The sequence below is a fragment of the Macrosteles quadrilineatus genome, unplaced genomic scaffold, assembly GCF_028750875.1.
Source record: "Macrosteles quadrilineatus isolate MER2022 unplaced genomic scaffold, UCM_ALF_1.0 Scaffold_3__2_contigs__length_128488019, whole genome shotgun sequence".
Taxonomy (NCBI): domain Eukaryota; kingdom Metazoa; phylum Arthropoda; class Insecta; order Hemiptera; family Cicadellidae; genus Macrosteles; species Macrosteles quadrilineatus.
Window position 1 is genome coordinate 5,833,295 of NW_026542596.1, and position 26,712 is coordinate 5,860,006.

At 33.1% G+C, this 26,712-nt stretch overlaps 1 protein-coding gene across 2 annotated transcripts in view; it reads left to right on the plus strand.

The window, feature by feature from the left end:
- Positions 1–25,961, plus strand: part of LOC128988383 (zinc finger protein jing-like) — a 100,161-nt gene extending 74,200 nt beyond the window's left edge. For both annotated transcript variants that reach the window (XM_054409627.1, XM_054409628.1), the window contains exons 4-8: positions 1,245–1,424; positions 4,589–4,742; positions 5,146–5,276; positions 10,025–10,092; positions 22,776–25,961. In XM_054409627.1, coding sequence (XP_054265602.1) covers positions 1,245–1,424; positions 4,589–4,742; positions 5,146–5,276; positions 10,025–10,092; positions 22,776–22,935 — 693 coding nt within the window. In that variant the 3' untranslated portion in view covers positions 22,936–25,961. The remainder of the gene's footprint in view (positions 1–1,244; positions 1,425–4,588; positions 4,743–5,145; positions 5,277–10,024; positions 10,093–22,775) is intronic.
- The last annotated feature ends 751 nt before the right edge of the window (positions 25,962–26,712 follow it).

Here is a 26,712-nt window from a genome sequence, read left to right on the forward strand (position 1 = left end):
TTAGGCCTTGCTACCAATTTAAGATCTTGGCTCAACAAATCAAGTTTAAAAAAGTAGTCTCTCTTTCTATTATTTATGAATTCGTGAATACATACCCATGGGTCTTCTGCTTGTAAGGTTAATTGCATTGAGAAGTAAGTGGTTTGCCATTTCTCACTGGAAAACCAGTTCAGTTGAATGCCCCTTAGCCGGCTGCCAGGTTAGGCATTTCCCCTATTTGGCCTGCCCGACCATTCCCAGCAGCTTCAGGCTTAGCCTGTGTTTTCTTTGTTGGTAAACAATTTGTCCTTGATCCCATCATGAAAACTTGCACCACCTATAATAATAGTGGAGGTGATGTAATGTCTAGAACTTCCATTTGCTGGAAAAATCATTTACCTCTTAAATCTTTTTTATACTTTTCCTATCAAGGGTTATGGACAGTAGGCTTATACCAAGTCAATCTGGGGCATGTTAAGTTATAGGAGAATAATTCTCTAAATGTTGACCAAACCTTATATTTTTTTCTCTACTTTTTTCTATTTACACCAGAGCGATAAGCGTTGGAGTACAGATAAATCTATTTAGTTGGTCGTAATTTTCTTGAAATTTTGAAGTACAGTAGTCTCCCTCTTATCCAGACACCTTTTATCCAGACATCGGTTTAACCGGACTACACTCGGCAGAAATGACATTTCTTTAACCGGACAATTTTTATCAGCACATTGGTTTAACCGGACTATTTCGGCAGGAAGTGGGCGGTACTGAAAAAATTGTTCTCGTAGGAAAGATTTGAGACCAGTGATCACGTGTCTAAATACGTAATAATCATTATTGGTGTATACAGTATGCATTTAAATGGTCCGTTGTAAGGAGTTTTTGGGGACGACGGTTTAACCGGAAAACCTGTCATCCGGCCTGGCCTCGGTCCCGAGGAGTCCGGATAAGATAAAGTCTACTGTACTAAAGTGTTAGTTAGCTGGAATAGAAGCATGTTGGATCAGGTTAGGTTAGGATTACTTTTGGTGTTAATTTCCAAAATATATATTCCACTTTTAATCCCAGTTATGCATCTCACTTATAGTGTATATATAAACCCTCCTGACCCACCTGAGCTGATTTGCATACGAGTATGAGCCGATTTACTGTCCTTAAAGCTTTTTTAGGCATTTTTAGTAAAACCTGGTGAATTTTGTCTTGTAAAACCAGGGAGACCTAACAATAAATCTCGTGTAAACATTAACATATTATAATTTTCTGTTCAGGCCAAGCACGTGTTGACACAAACCCTCTGTGTGTCGTTCAAGTGTCTGTGGAGCGGGTGCAAGGTGTACGACAAGGCATCATGTTCAGCCAGCTGGCTAGGCAGGCATGTGCTCAGCCATGGAGGCAACAAGCCGTTCCCCTGCATCGTCACTGGCTGCGGACAGAGGTTCAGCTCACAGGTACGATCCCAGCTCTGAGCCAAGCATTTGCTACAAGACCAGGATAGTGAGTGTAGGGAAAGTTTGTTAAAGTACAGTCAAGTTTGAGTATAGCTCCTGGGTCTAAATTGAGTATTGGGTTATAAATTTAATTGTGTCGAAGCGTACGTTGGACTTGGATGGGTATTCAATCAAATAATGATTTTTTTCTCCATTCACTTTATTATAAAAATATAATCCATGCCCAATAGGAGTCAACCAAACTTTATTGTACTTTAATTAACTTAGAAAGTCTTAAACAACTTTCAAAAAATCATAGTAAAAAAATTTTTGAAGTTTTGATTTTCTTTTTTATACACACAGTTGCAGTAAAATTTATTCACAAATGTATTACCTGTGCAGTTTTTACAGGTTTTGTCTATTAATTTATTCCATATCTTCAAAATTCTTTCAAGAGTGTTTCGAAAGCGAAATCTGTTTAAAACATAATTAAACGTTTTAATTTGTTATGTTATTTACTTATCACGTTTAAAACGTACTATTGTATACTATCATGCAATGTTAATGATAAGAAGCAAAACCTTTGTTTCGAAGACTTCAAAAAATCTTATTAAAGCATAATTTTAAACATAAATTATAGTTAAGCCATTTAAACAATATATATTACAGTATTAGTATATTCCCAATTACCAATAGCCCAAATGATGACAACGTAATATGGAGGTATGTATGTGTGTGCTTTTCATCATTACCGGAACTGGAAGTTGTTTGTATATGTTGTTGAGTGTTCTAGGATGGTAGAAATCTGAATTTAAAAAAAAAATAATTACTTTAATTAGCGAGTTTGTTGTTTTCTGTATCTTGGTTAAAATTTAGCTAAGAAGTTGTTTTTCTCAGAGACATTTTCCTCTCTGATCCTTCTAATTGGTCACTTTTTCTCTTGACTGTATTCGGAGGTGAAAGGTATTGCTTCTTTTATTAATATGCTATCTAGTATTCCAAAATTGAAGTAGAGCATATTTTGTATTCTAAAGTAATGGACAGACCTGGTGTAGAATGTTCTATGTTGAAACTCATTTCGCTTTTGAAATTTTTTTATTTTTACTTAATTAATGACCGATTTCACTTTTAATGGCAATGCTATTTAGCTGTCCTTGCAAACATTAGATAATCAATAAGTAAATACATTTTGACAAGCCTTTCATGTTTTTTCCCATACATCAATAAAGTAGTACCATCTAAATATTTGTTAAACAATATTTTTGTCTCAGTGGAATTTATTCAATTAGGGAGATTTTGTTTCAATGGGTGGATCTAGAAAGTTAAGCTCTACCATTAAGAGTCATTCATTTTCAGATCCACCCATCAGGATGGCTACTGATACTATGAAAAAGGGCATAAAGAAGTCATAAACCAATTTGGCATTCAAAATTATTTGTATTCATTTGCAAAATATCCCTGTATTTCTTTAAAACCTTCTGTAAAAATTTTAAGTTACAATTTTATTTCCTAGAATAATAATAACCTTGCAATTGCACAAAAGCACTTACCAGATTGAAAATAAAACTTGTTTGTTACTGTGCGCTCAATCTGGTACAGAACTACTTATAAAGGGGTACATGTTGCACAATATTAAAGCGTGTTTGTACCCAATACAATTTGTTTTATAACTGCATTGTTGATTGTGGCGTCTAAACCTAATGTCATTTAATTGTGTTTCCTCTCTATAGTGATTAAGTGTATCAAAACAAGTACATAAGTTTTTAAACTCGGGGTGATTTAATAAATTTAAACACTTGTCAATTATACAGATACCAGTGTATTACGGTAACTAAAAAAAACTAAAACAAAAAGAAAGCTCAACCATGGGTTTTTGTTATTTTTTTAGAATTCAGGTTTGTTAAATTAAAAACGTCTGTTCATTGTCCACACAACCGTTTTATTATGAGAACTTTTTTACAATTTAAATCTAATAGTAGGTATGTTTAAGGAAGATGTGAATTTGCTTCAAAAGACCTATGATTACATAACTTTTAAAAATTTCGCTTTAAAAGCTATTTCAGATGTTTGGTTTAACATAGTTTTCAGTCACGAGTTTTCCATTAGATGGTAGCTGTTGTAGAAGGTTTCTTAAGATTTGGTAGCGTGATATCAGTGGCCACCTGTTGACTTTGAGGTTTTTTGGAGTGCATAAATAGTTTGGGTATATCTAATTGTACATGTAGTGTTCAGGTGATTACAAATGCTGTCCAACTTGATAGTAAGTATGTTAATTTCTCTGTGTTTGAATGAAAGGTGCCTGTGTTTCATTGAATATAATTTAAAATAAATCTTGTTGTTTCCTGTGAAAGTTTCATTTCTCTAAGTAATATTTCACACACTACTTTATGGAAAAACTAAGAAAAAATTACAACTCACAAACAAAATGGCAAAAATGGTTCCAAAGGCATCATTGATTCAAATATTTCCCTATTCCCTATTTGGATCTTGTAAGGTAAGTGAGGAATACTAAGCTTAACATTAGTCATATTTCTTACAAAGGCTTCTTCCAGCCTCAATATTTATATGAATTGTGGTGGGGAAATTGATGAGCCACATTAAACTAACTACATTGTAATTTTTAAATTATCTTAGTAAATAGTTTATTACCAGTCATTATTGCTTGGAAGTGTAATTTGATACTTCAATCAGCATATATTGTGCTGAGGATGTAAAATTAGTCACAATATTGAAAACTCTTGTTATTTTGGTAGGTGTAAAAACAAGAGAGGCAGTTATGTCTACTGTTTAATGTCACCAATGTTTGTTAAGTGACCAATATTAACTTAAATGTAAAAGTGACAACTAATTTGAATATTTCAAATGCGCCCATAATTTGTTGTTTCATTTATAGTACTAAAATTCAATTTCACCTGGAAAAAAAGTTGTTGGTTTCAGTAAACCTTAAAGTTATGGGCATTTTCGAACCACTAAATACAAATTTTACATGATAATTTTTTGGTTAATGACCAGAATATGTTGTGCATTTGTTTTCTGATCTTTTCACTTTAAAATCATTAATAAGAGTGTGGATTATCCAGATATTTCTTTTGAGTTTATCCAGAAGTGGTTTAATCGCTAGTCCGTTTCCCCACCGCTGTAAGCCCCGTCACTCTCCAGCTAACATAGACACTTGTGTTGTTTAGATCATGCTAGAGAGACATGTGAACCAACACTTCAACCAGTCGGAGCAGAGCAGCAGTAGCGGGTCCAGCAGCAAGCGCAGTCTAGAGTCAACACCCAACAAACTGTTCCGTCGCAACGGCAAGAAGCTGCGGTACAGGAGACAACCTTACTCTGGTGAGGATTTGGCTACGTACCATATTATTCCCCTTTACCTTGCATGTACTCTGGTTTGTGGGACATGCTAACATGGACCCAAGGGTTAGAGCTGTTTATAGTGCGACAGGTCCCTGATTACTGCCTCTTGACTCATCTGTTTTATCCCCTGACTTCTTGCAAATAAAAGTGTGGTAAACGTTGGCCGATTTGTGAAATTTTGTATCAAATCAACAGGATGTTTTTGTAGAAACCACAATAACGCCTTGTTTGATTTTTATATGTAATGTTAAAGAATGTAAGAATATTCTACGGTCATGTTTTGTGGCTTAACATGTTGACTACCAGCTTTCACACTCCTCTGTATGACCTGGAGTGTTAATAACTTGTCAAGTTTGGTGATGGTTGTGTGGCTTGTTTGCAGCGCGGATGTTCGACTACATAGACACAGGAATGATGGAGGGTGTGCAGCACTCTCTTCTCAACATCTCCAAGTACCTGTCCTTTGGCAATGTAGAGGACACTGCTGCCAACAGTGTCACCCTGCACAGCAAGGTTAGTAGGGCCAACTGTTACTATGTATATTTATACTGTGTGGTGTGGTGTGTGGTGGTGTGTCTCGAACATAGGGCATTTCTACCTGCTTTCTACAAATCCAGTATAAACTTTACCAAAATACTTTATAATCGGTTGATTTTTAAGATCTTTCATTTGAGACAGTTTATTTGTCCTTAACAAACATGTAAAGCTTAATCCGAAACCAAAAAAATATATTTAAAAAAAATGTTAATAAAAAAATTAAAATTTTGAAATTTTTTTGAAATTTTTTAAAGTTTTTTTTTAAGTTTTCGAAACTTTTTGAAATTTTTTGAATTTTTTTAAAGTTTTTTTTTACTGTATTAAACTTTTAACACAGTTACCTGTACCTTGTCAACGTATTCTGTAGCGGCTGGGCGAGATAGACTCTTTTGTAGAGTATATTATTAAATATTTGACCATTTTTGTTATTACTGTAACATTTTTCATTTTCGTCCGCCAAATCACACATGGATTTTATTACTGTAAGTGATAATGCTGCAGCCACTAGGTCTAGCCTTAAGTAATTTGAAAAACAATCCCGGGCTCGTGCCTGCGTCCTAAGACAAAAAAAAAATTCAAAAAAATTAAAAAAAAACGTTTAATCCGAAATATTCGGTAATCCGAAATGGGCCCGGTCCCAACCATTTCGGACTAACGGGACTCTACTGTATCCTAACAAATTTCAAAACCTAGGCCCTTGTGTTCCATGTTAATTCCTTAGTCAGATAAGTGTAAGGTTAAATGAATCTGCTGTTCCAAAATTCTTGTAGTTGAGTGTTAAAATAATATAAAAATGAATGTATATATTTCAGATGTGTTTAGATTTACTAGATTATATTTTAATATTTGAGACTTGATTACCACTCATTATCAATATAGCCGACTTTAGAAACTTAAACACACTTGTATAAGTTTAACTGGATGATGTTAAATAATTTTTTGCTAGAATGCTTTGCTGTTAGCATTGCTGAAATGGTACTTTTATTAATTCTGACTACTTAAATTGACTATTAATTAATTATTTATTTTACAGTTTATTGTCCGTCAATGGATATAAAAATTTGTAAATGCTGGTTTTAAAGAAGAGCAGGTAGAAATTTAAAATTGTTGAGCTGGTCTTTTAATTACAGTAGAACCCCCCCCCCATATCAGACCACAACGGGACCTGGTCAAGAGGTCATGGTCGAATCAGCCAAAATGTTGGATATCGGTAGGAGCAAAAAACCCTCTTTCCATAAGAAAGAAAGTCACAAAAAACTATTTTCTGACTCCCTTGCACACCTCTAATGATATGTATAGCTTTTAATGGGACCTATGGTATATCCTGAGAAGTCTGTTATTCCGAGGTTAGTCAGGAGGGGGGGGGGGTTCTACTGTATTCCGAGAGATTGTTGGTAATATTTTTGTAGTTTTATCATAAAGTGAAAATTTCTTATTGGGTTCAAAATGAACAATGAATGGCAATGAACATTATCACTTTTACATAAAAATTTTAGAAATTTAAATAATCAAATATTTAATTTATTGTGATTATTGGCTAATTGAAATGAATTGTTGAAATTATCTTGATCTAACTTTATTTAAATAGAATGAAAGTACAAGATTAGTTTTTGTGTAAAGGAAGAGCAGGGGACCTCTACTGCAGAGGTCCATTTAAATATTTATATCTTTTGATAGCCAGAAATATTTGTATAAATAAATTGTAACTGAGCCATTTTACTAGTGATATATAGTGGTTAACTAATTGTTAATGGGAAGATAAATATTAAAATTCCACTGCTCCTGTCTCTTTCAATAGGCAACAATATAGCACAATATTATTATGGATTTTCTGGAAAGAATTCACAATCAAACCCAATTCAGTGTCCAATTAGCTGGGTAAACTTACTAATAATAATTTACTACCTACTCAAATATTTAAGTAAACTATTTCAATCTGTAATCTTCATTATTGGGAACATTAATAATTAAGGTGTATTAAAAGCATGTTCGTCACAAAGTTATATAATACAATAATTTGATATATAATACAGTTTAAAAAAATTGTCTAAGAATTTGAAGAAAGTAAAATATTTTTAGATAAACTTAATGATTTTTTGACATGGTTGTGTGTTGAGGATAATTTTACTTAAGCATGACTGTTAGATGTAAATATTGAAGTGTTAGTGTTAAGATTTTAAGGTAAGTGTAAAGATTGAAAGGTAGTTTTCTTATTTTGTTATACATTTAAAATATTATGAAATAAGAATTAATTAAATTACATTGTTAAGAACATATTATTTTTATAAGATTTCAAGTTAAAATTATTTTTGTAATGTTCCCAGTTGATTTAGAAAATGAAAACGTTATGTGAGCAGTAATAAATAAAATAATAATACTAATTAATATACGGTAATGATCTCTTTTTTTTATTAAATTCAAAGTAGGCAACCCCTGTATTTTTTCCTCATTTTTGTTTTCTAGAAGTTAAATTGGAAGTGCACCCATTTTTGCAGATCTTTTGACTGATATTTTATTAATTATGGATACAATATGTATAGAAAATTAAATTTGAAGTGATGGTTTTGCTCCCGTGTTTCTTCCTGAAGATTTGTACGGATGGATTGAATGGATGCTTGCACGAAGTCCCCTTCTCTTTCTTTCATCATTGAAATGTTGATTTGATTAGACATTTTGGAATGTGCTGTAAACTTTCTTAGGACAACAAATATATCGTAAAACAAATTATTTAATTGAATTTGAAAATCAATAGCTTAAGTAACATGTACAAAAAATACTTGGGCAATCCTAAGATATATTTTGAACTGTTTCAAATTTTTTATCTATCTTGATAACAAGTTTGTGAATTTAAGTTTAACCGATTGAATGCTATGTAGAATTTGTTTTGTATATAATTATTTTTCTTCTTATTGATTCTTTCAATATTTAAACCTAAAGATTTAAAACCAAACACAGATTTATCACAGCTGTTATATTGATTTATCTCATAATTATTAACCTTGTGATGTCCTAAGAAGGTTTGCGTTTTGTTGGAAGACTGTAACTAATTGTTTTGGTGTGAATGTCTAGGTAATTATGTTTGGTTACAAATTCTTCAGACCTTCAAGTGTACCAGCTATTGAAACCACGGGTTTCTTCTACTGCCTGTAGAACGTTCTTGAGTTAATTCTTATTATTTATTCCATCATTCACTCCATGTATACTAGGCTTTTCTTAATTTATTTTCAAAATTTCCTACCTTTATGAAGCGTCAGTTCCTAATATTTTATAAGTCCGGAGTCTTTAATGTCTTGAGATATTCTTTTTGGATTTTCAGGCTGTTTTGTGAAACAGTAAGTGACCGCAGAAGCGGTTGTTATCTTGAAGTGATATTTAAGCACAAAAATAAATATTGTAGTTTTGGAACAGTCTTTGGCAGATAATATTCTCTGGTGAGTATACCATGAGATTTGATTTTGTCCAAATTTCATCAAACTAATTGGTACATTTTGGTCCATCTCATCTGATGATTCAGAACATCTCTTGATGGTATTGAAATATGTTTTTTTTATTCTCCATCAACTTTTGTGACTTAATAATTTTAATTGGATATTAGGGATACATTTTTTACAATAGTTTGATCTTTTACATCTTACTTAGTCATCTGACGCAATCCTTCAGATAAATTTCTCTTATTTAGTATTTTGTTTAGGCTTTGTCCATTTTGTTGCTGCAATATCATATTGCTGATTTTTTCATTGGAAGCTAATCCAAAGTTCTTCCTTTACAACCAGTTAATTTTAAATCAGTTACTTAGTCATGTAATTACGTCAAATTAACTACAACCCGGATGTCTCCAGTATGGACTTCACCTACTTATGGGTAAAATGTTGGTAAAGTATCTAGCTTGGGCTAAATACATTACCAGCATCAGCTCTTATTTTTTCTTAAATAATTAAATTCCACCAGAAATTTGCTTTGACCATCTATCTGCTCAGTATGAAGAAGATAATATTTAAAGGAATAGAATGGGTGTAGAAACAACACAGATGAACAAGAAGAAAACTATTTACTTATCAGTTATGTTTTAACAGAATCAAAATACTTGTCCAACAAAAAGTAGGATCAGATCAAATCTGTCAAACTTCCATATAGTCTAAGTAGGTAGCTGTTGCATGAAGTTGTTACGTCATTCATTTAGTAATCATTTCTCTTCGTTTAAAGCAGTATTTTTTTTTTATAAAAGGGAACATTTTTACATTTTCAAATGAATTTGTGTTATTTTTTCAGTTAGGTTTAGATCAAAGTCTTGACATATTCTCATACTTCCAGATCCATTCAACATTTTTACATTAATATGGAAGTTATCAAACAGAAAAACTGTATATTGGTTGAAGCAACTTGATTTTATTAATAAAAATTGGTAACGTATGAATTATAAAAATATCAGTATTGGTGGTAAAAAGAAAATTGTCCCTGCAGTAGCACCAGGTTCAAAAATTGATTCCACAGTAAACATTTTTCTAATGAGTGGATAAACCTACTCCAAGAACTTAAGAATATTTACCACTGTCACAGTATAAAGAAATTAAATGTAGCCTACTTAATTTATTGCATCAGTTAATAAGAATTTACCATATTAACTATTATACATGACTATTTTAGGGCTGATCAAAAGAAGCAGAGGTATCTAATTGTTGACCAACCAATGTTTCAATTATTTAACAGATTATTGTTTGTTTTAGATAATCGCCAAAAGGACGAGCATGGATGGAACACCCAGTGTTCTTCTGAGGTGGTTTCCCCTTAATTTGTAAGTGTTTTTTCCTCCCTTTTTATATATAGAACTGACAGTTACCCGGCGCGCGTTGCTGCGCTAACAACTATTATTTTAACCCTTCGTCAGTGTCTTTGATTTTAAAACACGATCAGTGACACACAAGAGTTTTTTTCGGGTGTTAAAACTTTGGGCAATCAGTGTGTTTTTATACATACATCATTATAAACACCTATTGAAACCATATATAATCAATAAAATTGTACATACAATTAAATTTAGCTTTACTTTACGTATTTTAAAAATATATAGCAAACAAAAACAACACGATCGGTGACGCACAGAGTTTTTTTTCGGGTGTTAAAACATTGGCCAAACATTTTTTATACATACATTGCAACAGTTCATAAATTTTTGTATATTAAAATAATATATAAATAGCCTACTACCAGTCAATTAAGCCTAAAAGCCTATTTAAAATATACTATGTTTACAATCTATTTCAAACACAAGCTAAAGTAAAAATAATTATGTATATATCCAAACAAAATCTCAAAAAGTAATTTACCCAAATTAAATTTCATATACTATAAATTGGCCTGAGTGACTAAAAAGTAACAGTGAACATCAAGATCTAGAAGACCTGAATACATTGTTGCTGAAAAACATGTGTTAGGTAACAACTGGAGTTCCTTCTTCTACCATAAACTAGCCTGGTAAAAGTTTAAAAACTAGTTCGTATGATTTTTATATTATAATATTTTCTATTAAAAAGTGAAAAGCTAAACCAATAGTCTAATTATTTCAAATAGTTTAAACAAGAAGAAATGTGGAAACTTGGAAGAAACTTGGTAATCTCCATCTTATTATTACAAACAATTCTATTTAGGTGTTGGACAATTTGAGAACATTAGCCTAATTCTGAGGTGGATCGAGTAGCCTCATAGCTGTTAAAATTTATATTCTTGATTCAAGTAAAGACTTTTGTTTTAAAACAATCTTATCCAAATTCAATATAAAATTATTTAGTAAAAAAAATCAAAGGCTAACTTTATTATCATAAAAAAAAGTTTCAAATTAAAAGATTAGCAAGGAAATTGGTAATTAAAGAGAGTTCCAAACACTAACCCTAAACCCTGAGGTTGCAACATCAATACAAAAACGTATTAAAACCATGTATAATCGTAACAAACAAAAAACAACAAAACTCTTACTTTACATATTTAAAAAATATATAGCAAACTAGGGATGGACGGGTCTCGAAATTTCTGGAAATTTTCGAGAAATTTTAAATATTGTTCTACAAGCCGAGATTCTATTTTGTTCAAGATTTTTTCAAGACAAGATTTTTTAAATAATTTTTTTTTTTATTTAAAATAAAAAATTAAATAAAAAAACACTGCAAAATTTAAAATAAACAAATTTAAATTGAAAAAAAAACTTTGCGAATGTGTTTTTATTTAGCCTAATTATTAATTCTTTACATGGAAATATTGCTTCAATTGTTTTATAACTTTTTTTTTTGACATAGCAAATGATGAGAAGTTTTGTTAGTGTAAGCAGTATGAGACTTGTTTTAGTACTATAAACATAGCCAAAATAAGTCACTCCAAAATCATTGTAAAAATAACACAAGACCTAAAAATTGTTACTTGATACGTAACTAGTAATATGTTGTTTTAGAGTTATACATTTTAATATTTTTAAAAGTTGAACTATATACTAACTGATTTCTTCATGTTTTCTATGCCGACGATTTATTTTTAATAAGTTAGGCCTTATTAATAATTTTTTAGTACTGATGTATTTATTAATGTTGTTTAATAAAAGAATTTAGATATTTTTGTCTATTATTATTATTTTTGTATTTAACCAGTCTGCCATAAATCAGTAGATATTTAAAAATATAAAAAAATCTGGTTAAAATGTGGAACTTGTATTTCTTGTTATGTATGAGGAGGGAAATCCAGTCTTGATCTTCTCAAAATTTTATGAGAAATAAAAAATCCCGTCTCGTCTCGAAATAAAAATCCAATCTTGTCCATCCTTATAGCAAACAAAAACAACACCACCGGGGACTCAATGAGCCGAAATTCGTGCTACGTGACTCTTCGGGCTTGTTCAAAATAATGTTCAATCGGTTCCTAGAAAGATGCACGTCGTGAGGTACTTTTACTCCAAAAGCTGCCGGCTGGCGATATCACAATCATATTTTTCCATGAAAAGGAATCCGCCCGGAGAAAAACTCCGTGGTGACACTGACAACGGGTTGCAAGGTAATTTGTTCTTTATGATTAGGCCTAATACAGGGTGTCTAGTAGTCGGGAAAATCGGGAAAGTCGGGAATTAGTATTGAATTTCAAAATTGTCTTGAAAAGTCGGGATTTAGTCTTAAATTTGATTTCAAAGTCGGGAATTTTTATGATTTTGCCGCGATCGTCGTCTTCCGTTTACGTAACCGCGAAAGCCAATGATGATTGTCCTCACGGCCTCGGGAAATGTTCATGATTTTCGATGACGATGACGTTTCCGTAACCACGGGAGACGACGATGACGTTTCCGTGACCGCGGGAGATGACGATGACGTTTCCGTGACAGTGTAGCACTATTTCAAATCATGAACAATACAAAATATGTACAGTGGTGATGTAACTTGTAATATTACATGTCATTCATTCATCATTAACATAAATTTCTCTTTTATTTTGTATATTTTCTCTCATGTCTGTTAATGCCCCTGATAATGTGTTATCAGTTATTTAATTTGTTCCCCTTGTTAATGTGTTATTTTATCCAATTTTGTTCAATGTTATATAGTATCCCATCACCCCACAGAAACATCATCCTATTTTATGTTACAATATAATATTTATGCAAATTCTCTCCATACCTATTAAGTACTCATCAAAAACCAACAATAATCATTTATTTAGAGTAATATATAATTGTAAGAAAATTGCAATATATTAATAACATCTTAAATATAGTATCACTTTTCAAAATTATCCAAAGAAAATCAAAATTACTGTGGCAAGTGTCATTCATGTAAATTAACCAGCTGTACATCACTTCAACAATGGACATGGACTTCCTGAGCTTCTACCATTGCCTCTGCCCAGATCCTGTCAACTCTTCACAGTGTGAACATCATTCTATTGGAAATTGTGTTTAATTTAAACTTAAATTCATAATCCCAAAGTAAAACCTAAAATTTAAATCTCTCATCATCCAAAAGTATTGGACAAGTGCATTGAAGAGTACCAATTTATAAGAAGACAGACACTCCAAATTTGGTAACCATCATCCATCTTATTTAAACTAAGGACAAATTTAATCTTCATTGGACATTTAATCAGTATAGCCTACTAGGCCCAAAACTCAACTCATCAAGATATACATACTTTAAATTGAACTTTTATTCAAAATTTAATCTTCAAATTCTATTTTATTTCATTAAATTCAGTGAAACCATTTGGAATCTTTCTTTGGACATTAACATTATTATACTAATAGCATCATGAACCTAGCTTAACTTATTTCAGAACAATAACTAAATTAAATTATTTGCATTTTAAAGAAGCCTAATATATCATTCGAACCGGCACGACCACCCTCCCTGAGATTAAGAGGTCATCTATTTGAATATTAATTAGTACTTAAGAAGAAACCAACCCAATATAGGCCTAAGCCTAGAGAATCTTTTCATCCACTTTGGAACCCCACCATTTTGAAAATTTACCACCATTGTTAACTTACCCTGTAGCTAATTCGACCAACAACTTATATTTGTATTTCATTAATAAATTTTATATTGTAACTAACCAAATCTATTTATTCTTAAAATAATTCATAATTATAAGATTAAGACAAAGACTTACCTTATTAGATAGAAACAAAACACAAATTAGGAATTATCTTTATTAGAAAGAAAGGGCTTTGAGTTCAATGTGGGCTAACTTAGTAGCCGAGGAATTTTGTAGGCCTAAGTTAATGAATAGCCTATAGAAAGCTTTATGGTGTGTAGCAAATTTGGCGCCCAACGTGTCGGCTTTCGAATGATATATTACGGTAGTCATAAAATATTGCAATTTTCGATCTAAGCTCCTTAAGTTGTACTAGATTGTAAGAACCCATAGCCTATTGTACGTCCCGTAATTAATATTCCCAACCACAATAACAACACAAAGCCGTTATACAAAACACTAACTAATCACGCACAATTCACATAATTAGGCTAGTACAATAATTAATCATGGCCGAGAAAGGTTATAATTTAAGACCCAACCGTAAAAATTCTAACCTAAACCCAAATTACGACTACAAGACTGACAGCGAGAGCGAGATTGAAGAAGAAGGTCGCCATCTTGATGACATCACACGCATGGACACAGAACAAAAAACACATCCACAGCATACATCAGAACACACAGAGGAAGAAAGCAACGAGTCCATGGACCAATCAGACACTAGTATTCCCATTCCTACAAGTCTGTTTGCAAATGTTGCCACTGAACTGTCCAGTAAACAAAGTCTGAATGTTTCCCAAATGCCAGGTGATAGCCAAGGTCACATTAGCGGATCAATAACTCAGACACCCGCACCCGAACACAGCCGATCGTTACCGAATATAGCCGACGCCGACGAACGTCACCTAGACCTAACAACACGGCAACGGAACAACCCTAGTGCAACTGTCGGTGCAACAGCAACTGTCACGTCAACACTAATTGCACCATCAGATATTAATACTTTAATTGCCCTTATGACTAAACTAGACACTAAATTGAGCAACAAAATTGACGAATCTCATGCTAAAATTGACAGCAAAATTAACAGCAAACTCAATGAATTAAAAGTTGAACTCACTCAAAGCTTCAATGATAAAATTGATGCTAATAGCCTAGAAATTCAAGCTTGCAGAAACGCGCTAGAAACTCAAATTTCAGAAAATCGTGAAAGTCAAAATAAATTCCAGATCGAAATAAACTCAATTAAGATCACTCAGACAACACAAGCTGAAGAAATTATTAAACTCAACGAGAAACTCACAAAAAAAATTGATGAATCACAAGATCAAATGCGTCAATTCGTGATAGATAATCTTACACAACAACAATCAATATCTGATAATAAAAATCAACAGAGACAAAATGACATCCTATCTGCTGTCAAAACACAATTGGTAATGCATGAACAGAATTTTGACCAAAAAATTGAAGAACTTTCTCAACGAACCAGGCAAGAATCCGAAAAGAATTCTAAAGCTAATTTGGCTATTATACAAAACGAAATTCTCCCAAAACTCACCATCCAAAACAAAACTTTAGAATCTCAGCAAGCTGAAATAGAAAATTTAAATCACAATCTAATAAAATGTGAACAAGAAGTGGAAACCCTCAAACAGAGCAAAACATTTGAAAACTTCCAAGGCCCAATCAAAATTATATGCAACGGAAATGACGAGAAAGACCGACAAATACCAAAATTCAACGGCCGAAGTGGCAACCCAAAAGAATATCTTAATAAATTGAAAAGATATTACGACAGAGGACTTGAGCGAAACAGCAATTATGACCCGATTGAATATCTCAAAGATCTGTTAGAAACTTCATTCGAAGGGCCCGCCTCAAGATGGCTACAACTTGTAAAGACTGACTTAAGTTCCTGGGAACAATTTTCCAACGAATTCGAAGCTAAATACTGGTCAAGAGAAGTACAACGCAGCTTAAGAGCCAAAATTGAATCAGAAAAATACCGGTCAAATGGTACCCTCAGCCGCAGCGAATACCTTACAGAACGTGTAATTTCACTCCAATCTATGAGCCCTTGCCTGACCGAAGAAGAAATCGTGACACTGATGGCAGAGAGATTTGACTCCATCGTACAAGACTGCATCAATGTACAGAACATCACCACCGTACGTGCCTTAGAAAGACTTCTACAACGTGAAGATCTCAAAGACGGACCAAAGAAGACACGCACCAACAACCAGAATCACAACAGCTCATCCAACAACCGACCGACAACTCCAAATCAACAACCAAACATCTATCATCAAAACGGCCGCTACGAGAATCAGAGAGCATACCAACCCAAGATACCTTCATATCACAACAATTCATACAACAACAATCACCGACACAGAAGTTATCCAAATCATCAAAATTACCGTCCTAACTACAATCATCCTACTTACGACCGAAACCATGAAAACAAACCATATCAACGAGACAAATATCCTCCTCGTAACGGTGACAACAACCAACAGACCTACAGAAACCACCCAACCCAAGAACAAGCTCAGCTCTGCGCAGTAATAAGACAAAATAACTACGTGCCAAGTGCTCCTCCAAACAACCAATCATCACACAGTTACGAGCCACAGACTCATCCTGCACCAAATATACAGGAAAACGGTTCGGCGCTGTAAGCGACAACCGAGGGGGTCAATTATCATTAGTTAACTCTAAAATTACAGCGCCTATTTATGAAAGTCTCGGTAATGAAATAAATCATCTTCAATCTCAAAGTATAATGTGCGATAAGAACTTTTTATTAGAAAATGATTCAGAAAATAATCAATCTCCAAATTTCACTCAAATAAGTTGCCCAGAAATTAGCATCAAACTTAATAATATTAGAGCAAACGCATTAGTCGATACTGGTTCATCAATAACTTGTATATCAGAATCCTGGTTCAATGAAAACAAATCCAAAATTTCACCATTTGAAGAATTTCCAGTTAATAACACAGTAATAAAAACTGCTACAAATGAGCGATCTAAACGAGTCTCTCGAATTATTTACGTTCCCACCACAATTGCAGAACACACCTTGCCATTGGAATATCTTATTGTACCAAATCTAATAAAACCTATAATATTAGGAGTAGATGTTTTGTCTAATCTTAAAATGGATCTGAATTTCAACACAAATGAAATAGATATGCAGATAAATAATCACAATGTTACTTTGAAGTTTTGTATGTGCAACCAAGAGGGACAAATATGTCACTTAATAATTAATGATAGCCATAGGCCAAATAATGAATATTTTAATGATGAAACGTTTGATGTATATCACGATGATCCAATATATAATAAATTTAATAGCACAATAAATAACTTCAAAAATAGAAAAACAGATCCAATCGAAGATGAAACATTAACCCAAGAAGAAATAGATAATTCCCTAGCAACAAATAAGCACATAACCGCAGAAGAACGTGAAACATTAAGCAGTTTATTAAATAAATATCAGCATATCTTTTCTGATCAGCCAGGAGTATGCAACAAGTATACACATGAGTTACGTGTAGAAAACCCTAAGATTTTTAAAACTACTTCGTACCCTGTCCCGCAGCAATATCAAGACCAAGTTCAAAAGGAAATTGATCGAATGGAAGCATTAAATGTGATAGAGAGAAGCAAAAGTACCTTTATTAATCCAATAATACCTGTTGTCAAAAAGACTGGTGAGATTAGATTGTGCCTCGATGCACGCAGGGCAAATGAAATAATAACTCCCGATTTTGAATGCAATCGAAGTGTTAACGAAATTTTGGGCAAGTGTAAAAGCGCTAAATTTATAAGTAGCATTGACTTAACAGCTTCATACTGGCAGATTCCCTTAACCGAAGAATCCCGGCAGTACACAGCATTTCAATTTAGAGGTCGAGTTTATCAGTACACCGTGACACCTTTTGGTATTTCTACGTCACAAGCTGCATTAGTCCGTGCATTGGATAAAGTGTTTGACTCAGAAGTTGAAGATTTCACCGCTATCTACATCGATGACATCTGTATTATTTCACCAGATTTCTCAACCCATATGAAACACCTTGAATATATTTTCCAAAAACTTGAAGAAGCTAACATGACAGTTAAATTCAGCAAATCTAAATTCTGCCAGAACTCAGTACCATTTTTAGGATATACTCTAACCAATGAAGGGCTACAAATGGATCAGAGTAAAGTGGATCCTATATTAAACTTTCCAACCCCTAAGAATCGATCACAACTAAAAGCTTTCCTCGGTAGCATCAACTACTATAACAAATTCATTGACAAATTTTCTGCTACAACACAACCTTTAATGAGATTAACATCTAAGAAAAATAAATTCATTTGGACAGAAGATGATGATAAAACATTTTCAAAAATCAAACAACTTTTCCTACAAACCAACACTTTAATCCATCCAGACCCCACTAGAGAATTCTACCTCCAAACAGATGCATCCGACTACGCAATCGGTGGTCACCTATATCAGTTAAGAGAAAATGGCGATAAGGCTGCAATTATGTTCATGTCGCGAACACTACAACCGGCAGAACAAAGATACACCACCACTGAGAAAGAATTGCTTGCTATAATCTACTGTCTCCAAAAAGCTAGATATATCGTCCTTGGAACAAATCTAACAATAATCACTGATAACCATGCCTTAACTTTCCTTAAGAGTTGTCGCTTACTAAATAATCGACTAGCTCGCTGGATATTAATTCTCCAAGAATATAACTTCAAAATCATACATTGCAAAGGCACTGACAACATAACTGCTGATACTCTTAGTCGAATTTCCATCGATAAACCAGCAATCTCATACAACAACCCCATTGAATTAACCATCCATTATATAGACAAAATACCAGATCAAAATCTAAAAGACGCTTTACGAGACCTTCCCCTACTCCAAAGAAGAGATCCTAAACTCCAACACATTATTAACACTTTAGAGATTCAACCAGAATCCGAAATCGGAACAAAACTATCAGCCAATTTTCGATTACATCAAGATACCCTCTACCAACGACTGAAGAATAAATGGCTCATCGCATTACCAAGTTATATGATTGAAAAACTTGTGTGGGGATGTCACCTATTCTACTTACATTGTGGAGCCAAGAAATGTTTTCAACTACTTCAAGAAACCTTTATTTTCCGAAACATGAACAGAATAATTAGGAAACTTCTTTCTACATGCGATACATGTCAAAGGTGTAAGATTAACAACCTTCCGCTGATGGCCACAGCAAAAGGTGTGCGTTGTACTGGCAAAAATGATCAAGTTGCCGTAGACATTATTGGACCTCTACCAACCAGTGTATCAAATGTAAAATATATCCTAATTGTCATAGATATTTTCACAAAATTTATAAAGCTGTACCCCATTCAACGAGCGACAACAAAGATAATTTTAAATAAACTTTTCACTTTGCATTTTCCTACATATGGATACCCAAAAAGGATACAATCAGACAATGGAACTCAATTCAAAAGTGAAGAATGGATCAGACGAATGGAAGAACATAATATTGAGCTAATTTTCAGCCCTGTCTATCACCCTTGCTACAATCTCGCTGAAAGACCAATAAGGGAAATCAAAAGGTGTTTGCGAACCTATTGTTCTCGCCAACATACAAAATGGGCAAAATTCATACCAGAAATAAATGCTTGCTTAAACGAGCTCTATCACGAATCAACAGGATATACACCTAATGAACTTCAGTTAGGAATCAAAGACCAGCGGTTTTGGGACAACTATTTAGCTGAAAACACATTCAATAGTGATACTCCCATTGAACAAAAGTTACTCCTAGCAAGACGAAGACTTGAAGAAAAACGCTTGAAACGATCATCCAAATTAAATGAAAATCGAAAACCTCAAACCCTCAAGATCAATGATAAAGTATTAATCCGATCTCACCACCTCTCTAGAGCTATATACGGCGAGACAGCAAAATTATTCGAAATATACGAAGGACCTTTTATTATAAAGAAAATCTTAGGAAAATCCACATTCCATGTGACTAAAGAAGATGAAGATGTTTTATACGGCCCCTACCATATATCAGCCCTCAAGAAATATTTGGAACCAACCCGAGCAATAGAAGCTGTGATCGACGAGATAGATAATGATGACCCTACCTTCGAAGACATTGTATATCAATAAAATTCATCATGTGTTTCATCCATCAATAGACTTTTGTGCATCATCATCTTCAACCAAATTGTGCCATGGACCTTAATCGCGAGTGCGTGACCCCATAAATTGTGTTTTCCATAAACTAATACCCAGGTGATAAAGTTTATAAACAATACTCACTTACTAATAAACTGTAATCTCCTTAATAACAAAGAAACAATAAAGTTATTTGATATTGAACAACATGGAACAACAGCCATAATATCCCTTTCTTCCCATGCCAGGCCATGAACACTCTATTCTATTTTCCCCATTTTAATGTTATTGTCCTACACATTTGTTAACTTAGATTATAATTTTGTTGTATTATCACCCAATGTTCTATCACCCAGAAAATCAATCATTTAATGTTATTCATACCTATCTTTAAGTATCATTCATATTGATGATTCATGATTCCATTTCATATTTTGTCGAAATCTGTATTTCAAATCATGAACAATACAAAATATGTACAGTGGTGATGTAACTTGTAATATTACATGTCATTCATTCATCATTAACATAAATTTCTCTTTTATTTTGTATATTTTCTCTCATGTCTGTTAATGCCCCTGATAATGTGTTATCAGTTATTTAATTTGTTCCCCTTGTTAATGTGTTATTTTATCCAATTTTGTTCAATGTTATATAGTATCCCATCACCCCACAGAAACATCATCCTATTTTATGTTACAATATAATATTTATGCAAATTCTCTCCATACCTATTAAGTACTCATCAAAAACCAACAATAATCATTTATTTAGAGTAATATATAATTGTAAGAAAATTGCAATATATTAATAACATCTTAAATATAGTATCACTTTTCAAAATTATCCAAAGAAAATCAAAATTACTGTGGCAAGTGTCATTCATGTAAATTAACCAGCTGTACATCACTTCAACAATGGACATGGACTTCCTGAGCTTCTACCATTGCCTCTGCCCAGATCCTGTCAACTCTTCACAGTGTGAACATCATTCTATTGGAAATTGTGTTTAATTTAAACTTAAATTCATAATCCCAAAGTAAAACCTAAAATTTAAATCTCTCATCATCCAAAAGTATTGGACAAGTGCATTGAAGAGTACCAATTTATAAGAAGACAGACACTCCAAATTTGGTAACCATCATCCATCTTATTTAAACTAAGGACAAATTTAATCTTCATTGGACATTTAATCAGTATAGCCTACTAGGCCCAAAACTCAACTCATCAAGATATACATACTTTAAATTGAACTTTTATTCAAAATTTAATCTTCAAATTCTATTTTATTTCATTAAATTCAGTGAAACCATTTGGAATCTTTCTTTGGACATTAACATTATTATACTAATAGCATCATGAACCTAGCTTAACTTATTTCAGAACAATAACTAAATTAAATTATTTGCATTTTAAAGAAGCCTAATATATCATTCGAACCGGCACGACCACCCCTCCCTGAGATTAAGAGGTCATCTATTTGAATATTAATTAGTACTTAAGAAGAAACCAACCCAATATAGGCCTAAGCCTAGAGAATCTTTTCATCCACTTTGGAACCCCACCATTTTGAAAATTTACCACCATTGTTAACTTACCCTGTAGCTAATTCGACCAACAACTTATATTTGTATTTCATTAATAAATTTTATATTGTAACTAACCAAATCTATTTATTCTTAAAATAATTCATAATTATAAGATTAAGACAAAGACTTACCTTATTAGATAGAAACAAAACACAAATTAGGAATTATCTTTATTAGAAAGAAAGGGCTTTGAGTTCAATGTGGGCTAACTTAGTAGCCGAGGAATTTTGTAGGCCTAAGTTAATGAATAGCCTATAGAAAGCTTTATGGTGTGTAGCAAACTATTCAAACCTACAAAACAGTTGGTGAAAGTAAACTTCTGCTTTTAAATTATATTTTTTTGTAAACATTTTAGTTCAAAAAGTCTGACATTTGACCCCTTTAAATCCTCTGGGGCGGAGCCCTTTTGACTGATCTGTATCAAACTTCACACAAATCATCCTTGAATAACACTTAATAATGCCTGAAAGTTTCATTACAATCTGTCGAGCGGTTCCGGAGTCCATAGGGTGTACATACATACTTCCTCCTTTATAGATATAGATATAGTAGTTAATGATTGTATTTATGTGTAAAAGCCAAATCGTCAGAAAAGCATTTGGGTCAGTATTTTCATGTTAAGTAATTACTAAAATCCTGGCCTTAATTGGTTTGAAAATAAACTAACCGTTTTAGAAATGATTCATAAGTAAATGCTATGCTCAAGTTATGCAAGTGGCTTGATTTTTTAGTGGTGCCTAGCCTACAAGCTCAAGATTTCGAGCACCAAGTTAGAAAATCGAGGCCGAGCCAAGCTTTTACTATCACGATTGCAGAACGCATCTTGTGCAATTGCGAAATTCTCGCTTTCGCGGGGATTTTGGATGAAGACAATAACGTTTGCATGATAACAAAAGACCATGATGATGTTTCTGTGACCCCGAGAAACATTCAGCATCCTGCCACGATCATAGAAAACGATGAAAATGTTTCTGTGACTGCTGGAGATATCCAGGATATGTCAGTGATCGCAGAAGGAGAATAAGTTGGTAATATTGGTCTGCTATATATTGAGGTTGCACTGATATATTGCTTTCAGCCGTTTCTTGAATACTCACAAGTTGTAAGTCAAAGTTTGGAAGGGTGCGAGCATGTGTTTCTCCAGTAACGGATAATGGTTTGTTGCAGTGTAAGGGACGAGTGGGTGCCCGAGTCCAAGGTTCGTCAGACCCAGCAGGTCAGTTGGAGCAAGTGTGAGGAGCCCCAGGCATGGATGCAGCCCCCGCTGTTCCACCCCCGCCCAGGCCACAACAAGAGGAAACACACATCCGGCCCTGCTAAGCGATGATACACTGTGTAATTCCTAGTTACCTAATTGTCTTATCTAGTTTTGTCTGATCTGTTGTTAAACCAACTCTTGAAAATGCTCAGTTTCAAGTTGGGATGATTGGGAAATTTGTTTAGGGGCTTTACATTCGGGGCTCGAAGTGTACGGTAGACAAAGTAATCTTATTTTCCTGCTGGGTTGGTGGAGATTAAACTGTCCAATTAAAATAAATCATTTTTTCTTTATTTTGTATGAGAATAAAGTAGTTAAATTTATTTCTGAAGTCTTTCTTAATGAGGTTTTCCATCCTCTAACTAAATTATATGAATATAGATGTTTAATCGTTGGCTGGATCATAAAAAAAATGTTTAAACAAACAATTATTTACAACAGGGATGTTTTTAACTTGACACTGGTGTTGCACTTTGGTGTACTTCTAATCTTGTGATAGTTATTTCCTTTATTAGGCTGTGTTTAATGAAGAACCTACTGTAAGCTGAGCATTTTCAAAAGCGTCGCTCTTGTTAATTGTACACATTGTAATTGAATTTATATCGTACGTTAATTTATTTCCAAACTCGTTTTCAGTTTGGAGGCTCTTCCTAAAATACTTGTATTTATTTGATTTAGTTTTAAGGTTTTAGAGCTGATAGACAGGTAACACTACTTGTCTGGTATCCCTCGTCGGTCTATCCAATGGTGCCGCGTTGTGTTCATTTGTGTCTTTTAATATTTTTAAATTTGTTATTTTTACATTTTATGTATTAGTATTAATGTTAGAAATTTAGCGTCGGTTTTTAAAATTATATATTATATATAGTTGATTTATTCAAGAACTGATTTTCGTCTTATTTTGTACTTTTATGATTACAGTACTTCAAATTCTCTTCGGGATAAGAATATTTTAGAACTTTCTGTGTATTTGACTTTAAATACTTATTTCATTGTCCTTGTTCCTTGAATATTCATCACTGCCACAATGGATCGTGCACGGTGGTACATTATTGTGTGAATTGCGTAACTAAACATGTGAACCAGTAAAGTGCAAAGTAGTCAAGTTATCTCATGTTAGATATTTACAGTGTCTTAGGCTCAAATTGTAAGCATAAATCCTAAAGTGTGTCAACTCTTCCATACTATGAATGCCGAATAGGCTCTGTGTAAATTGTACTTTCTTAAATTTAGATTAGAACATATAGGGTCGTAGAATAGTACAAATTATTGAAACAGTTAGTGTTGTCATTACTCTGCATCATTTTGGACATAAAGTTTTTGTTTCTCACTGGAATAATTTTGTATGAATACGCACATTTAGGTCTTGTCATTTGTCTGGGTTTTCACAGTAATTTGTGTTTAGCAACATCAGGGATTTAAAATAAAAATAAAATCTGTACAGGTATTTTGCTTGGGTGTTGAAGATTGTCGTTTTAGACTAAAAAAATCAAACAGAAAAGTCTATTGAATAAATTATGACTCGAGTGGACAAGTTTAAAAATCATTTAAAAAGTCAGTTGTCAATGTTCTCACATATGGAAACATTTTTCTCTTTCTTGCGGTGATGGTGAAATTATTAAACCCTCTCTTGAAACATGAGAGTTAGACTGTCCCGTGCCAACTTAGTTTAAGTCCAAACATCAAATTGACGACAAGACTGACTACTCAAATTGGATTCGTCAGAATACTCGTAGATTTAATCGGTGTACACGGTTTAGATATGAGAAGCATCGACTGTAAATATCGTAAGTAACTGTATTGTATTGTAATGTAATCTAAGTAGAAAGATCGGGAGAGCACAACCAGCTGAGGTGTTCACACTGCCAATGTATTGTAATGTATGTATCTACGATGGGACTGTATCGTATCGTATTAGTGTTGTAATTATCGTTCAATCGGATTCTATTCGCTAAGTAATTCTCTACTTTTCGGATCGAAGAGGCTTATGTACATATAGGAAGTAATACGGTACGGAGACGTTAGTATTATATTTATTCGTAAGTTTTGTTTTAGGACTGATTTGATAAATTGTATCTATTTTATCTGTATAGTAGCAAAATACGGTTAATTATGTACGTGTGGTTGAATTACAGTAAGCCATTTCCTGGTAGGCTTAGGATGTTTAGAGGTAAGGATTGTATGTTCGTTTGCGCCGGATAATAGATTGTAATCGGTGAAATCTGTGAAATCGTCGAGGTTCCACAACAAGTTTCGTCTATTGTAAAATGCTTGACCGTTCACAGTTTGCGCACTCTAATTGCATGTCCGTTATTGTACTCATACCAAATAAGTGCGGTATTGTTGATTATATATTTATATAAAAATTACAATCTGTTACTGAGAGTCCTAACATAACTGACTGTTGTGAATATATATTAGTAAATGTTAAATAAAACATTGAGGTTGTAGTGTAGATAATGTTTGCCGTGCTGAGCATTTTACTGCGGAGAAACTTGTTTATGGAACTTGCTGCTACTGAAAGACCGGATCAGATTGTCACTGCCATTATACTGTACTGCCTAACTTTACGTTCACTGCCAATGTTTGTGTTGTACCTCCTCTCTAGAACTGGCCAACTATCAAGTTTTCACTTTCACATTCATTATCATTTTTACTTGTAACTTGTAACAATCAAATGTTTAACTTTAAACTTTAAATAATATTTTTCATATTAAAAAAAAAAAAAAAAAAACATCTAAACAGTTTAGTTTACTGTCACCTTTTGCAGTTGTTGGAAAACTTGAAGCTTGCCCAGTTCTCAGTGATTCTAGTGCCATGGGCAGATGTCAGCCGATATGCAATATTGTACACTCTTGGTCATTGTCATTACCTATTGATCTCTGCGGATGTTTCCGCACCTGACGACTTGTATTCTAATTTAGTTTGTAATTTATGTAATCTCCATAACGGTCAGCACCTGTTTCCGATCCCTATTGTATAATTTATTGTGTGCGATTGATTTCAATCCTTTTATTTTAATGATGTTAATTATATAGTATACATGATTTAAACCTTTTATATAACTATGTTAAATATAAATGATTGACATTGAACTGTCCTCTACCTTTTTTATTCGCCCGGCTCTGTTGTAGCTTAAGTCTTACAAAGGTGAAATACTCCATGGGTTTAGTGCTTTAAATGTCAGGGATATTTGGTAAAAGCCTTTGAGAGTAGTATGTTTTAGTTTAAAAGCTGTTCAATTTACAAGCAAATACATATTTTGGCCTTACCCCTGTAATTAAAAATGGGGTTAGTTAACAAATATACATTTTTACCAATAAATGTACATGTGTTCAGTGTCTTAAATCTTATGCAAAATTTCAAAGTGCGAGTTTCACCTATTGTCTTTTGTCACATTTGGGAAATTTATTCTTAAACTTATATTAGGCTTATTGTTCCGAGTTTTAAATACAATCCATGATATTTCATACCTTATGATACTGACAAATATTGTTTGTATCAGCTACTGTAAAGGGGAAAAAATAATCATACCATTTAATTTTTATTTTACTGTGTTTCAAATTAAAAAAGGGGTTTTAATCCACTGTTTGATTTCCAAATCAATGCTGTAGTAAATCTATTAATCATGCTGGGTTTTTTATTTTATTTTTCAGTTAAGATTTTGGGTCTGCAAGTTATTGTCAGAATTTCAAAAATCAGATGTAGGTTACTTCAAAAAAGATTATAAAAGTAAATTGCGTTCCTTGTTGAAAATAATATGGTTTTGTACCCACCAAAGAACTCATCATATTTTTACAATTATCAGATCCACCTTTCTAATTACCTATATTAAAATTGTGCACC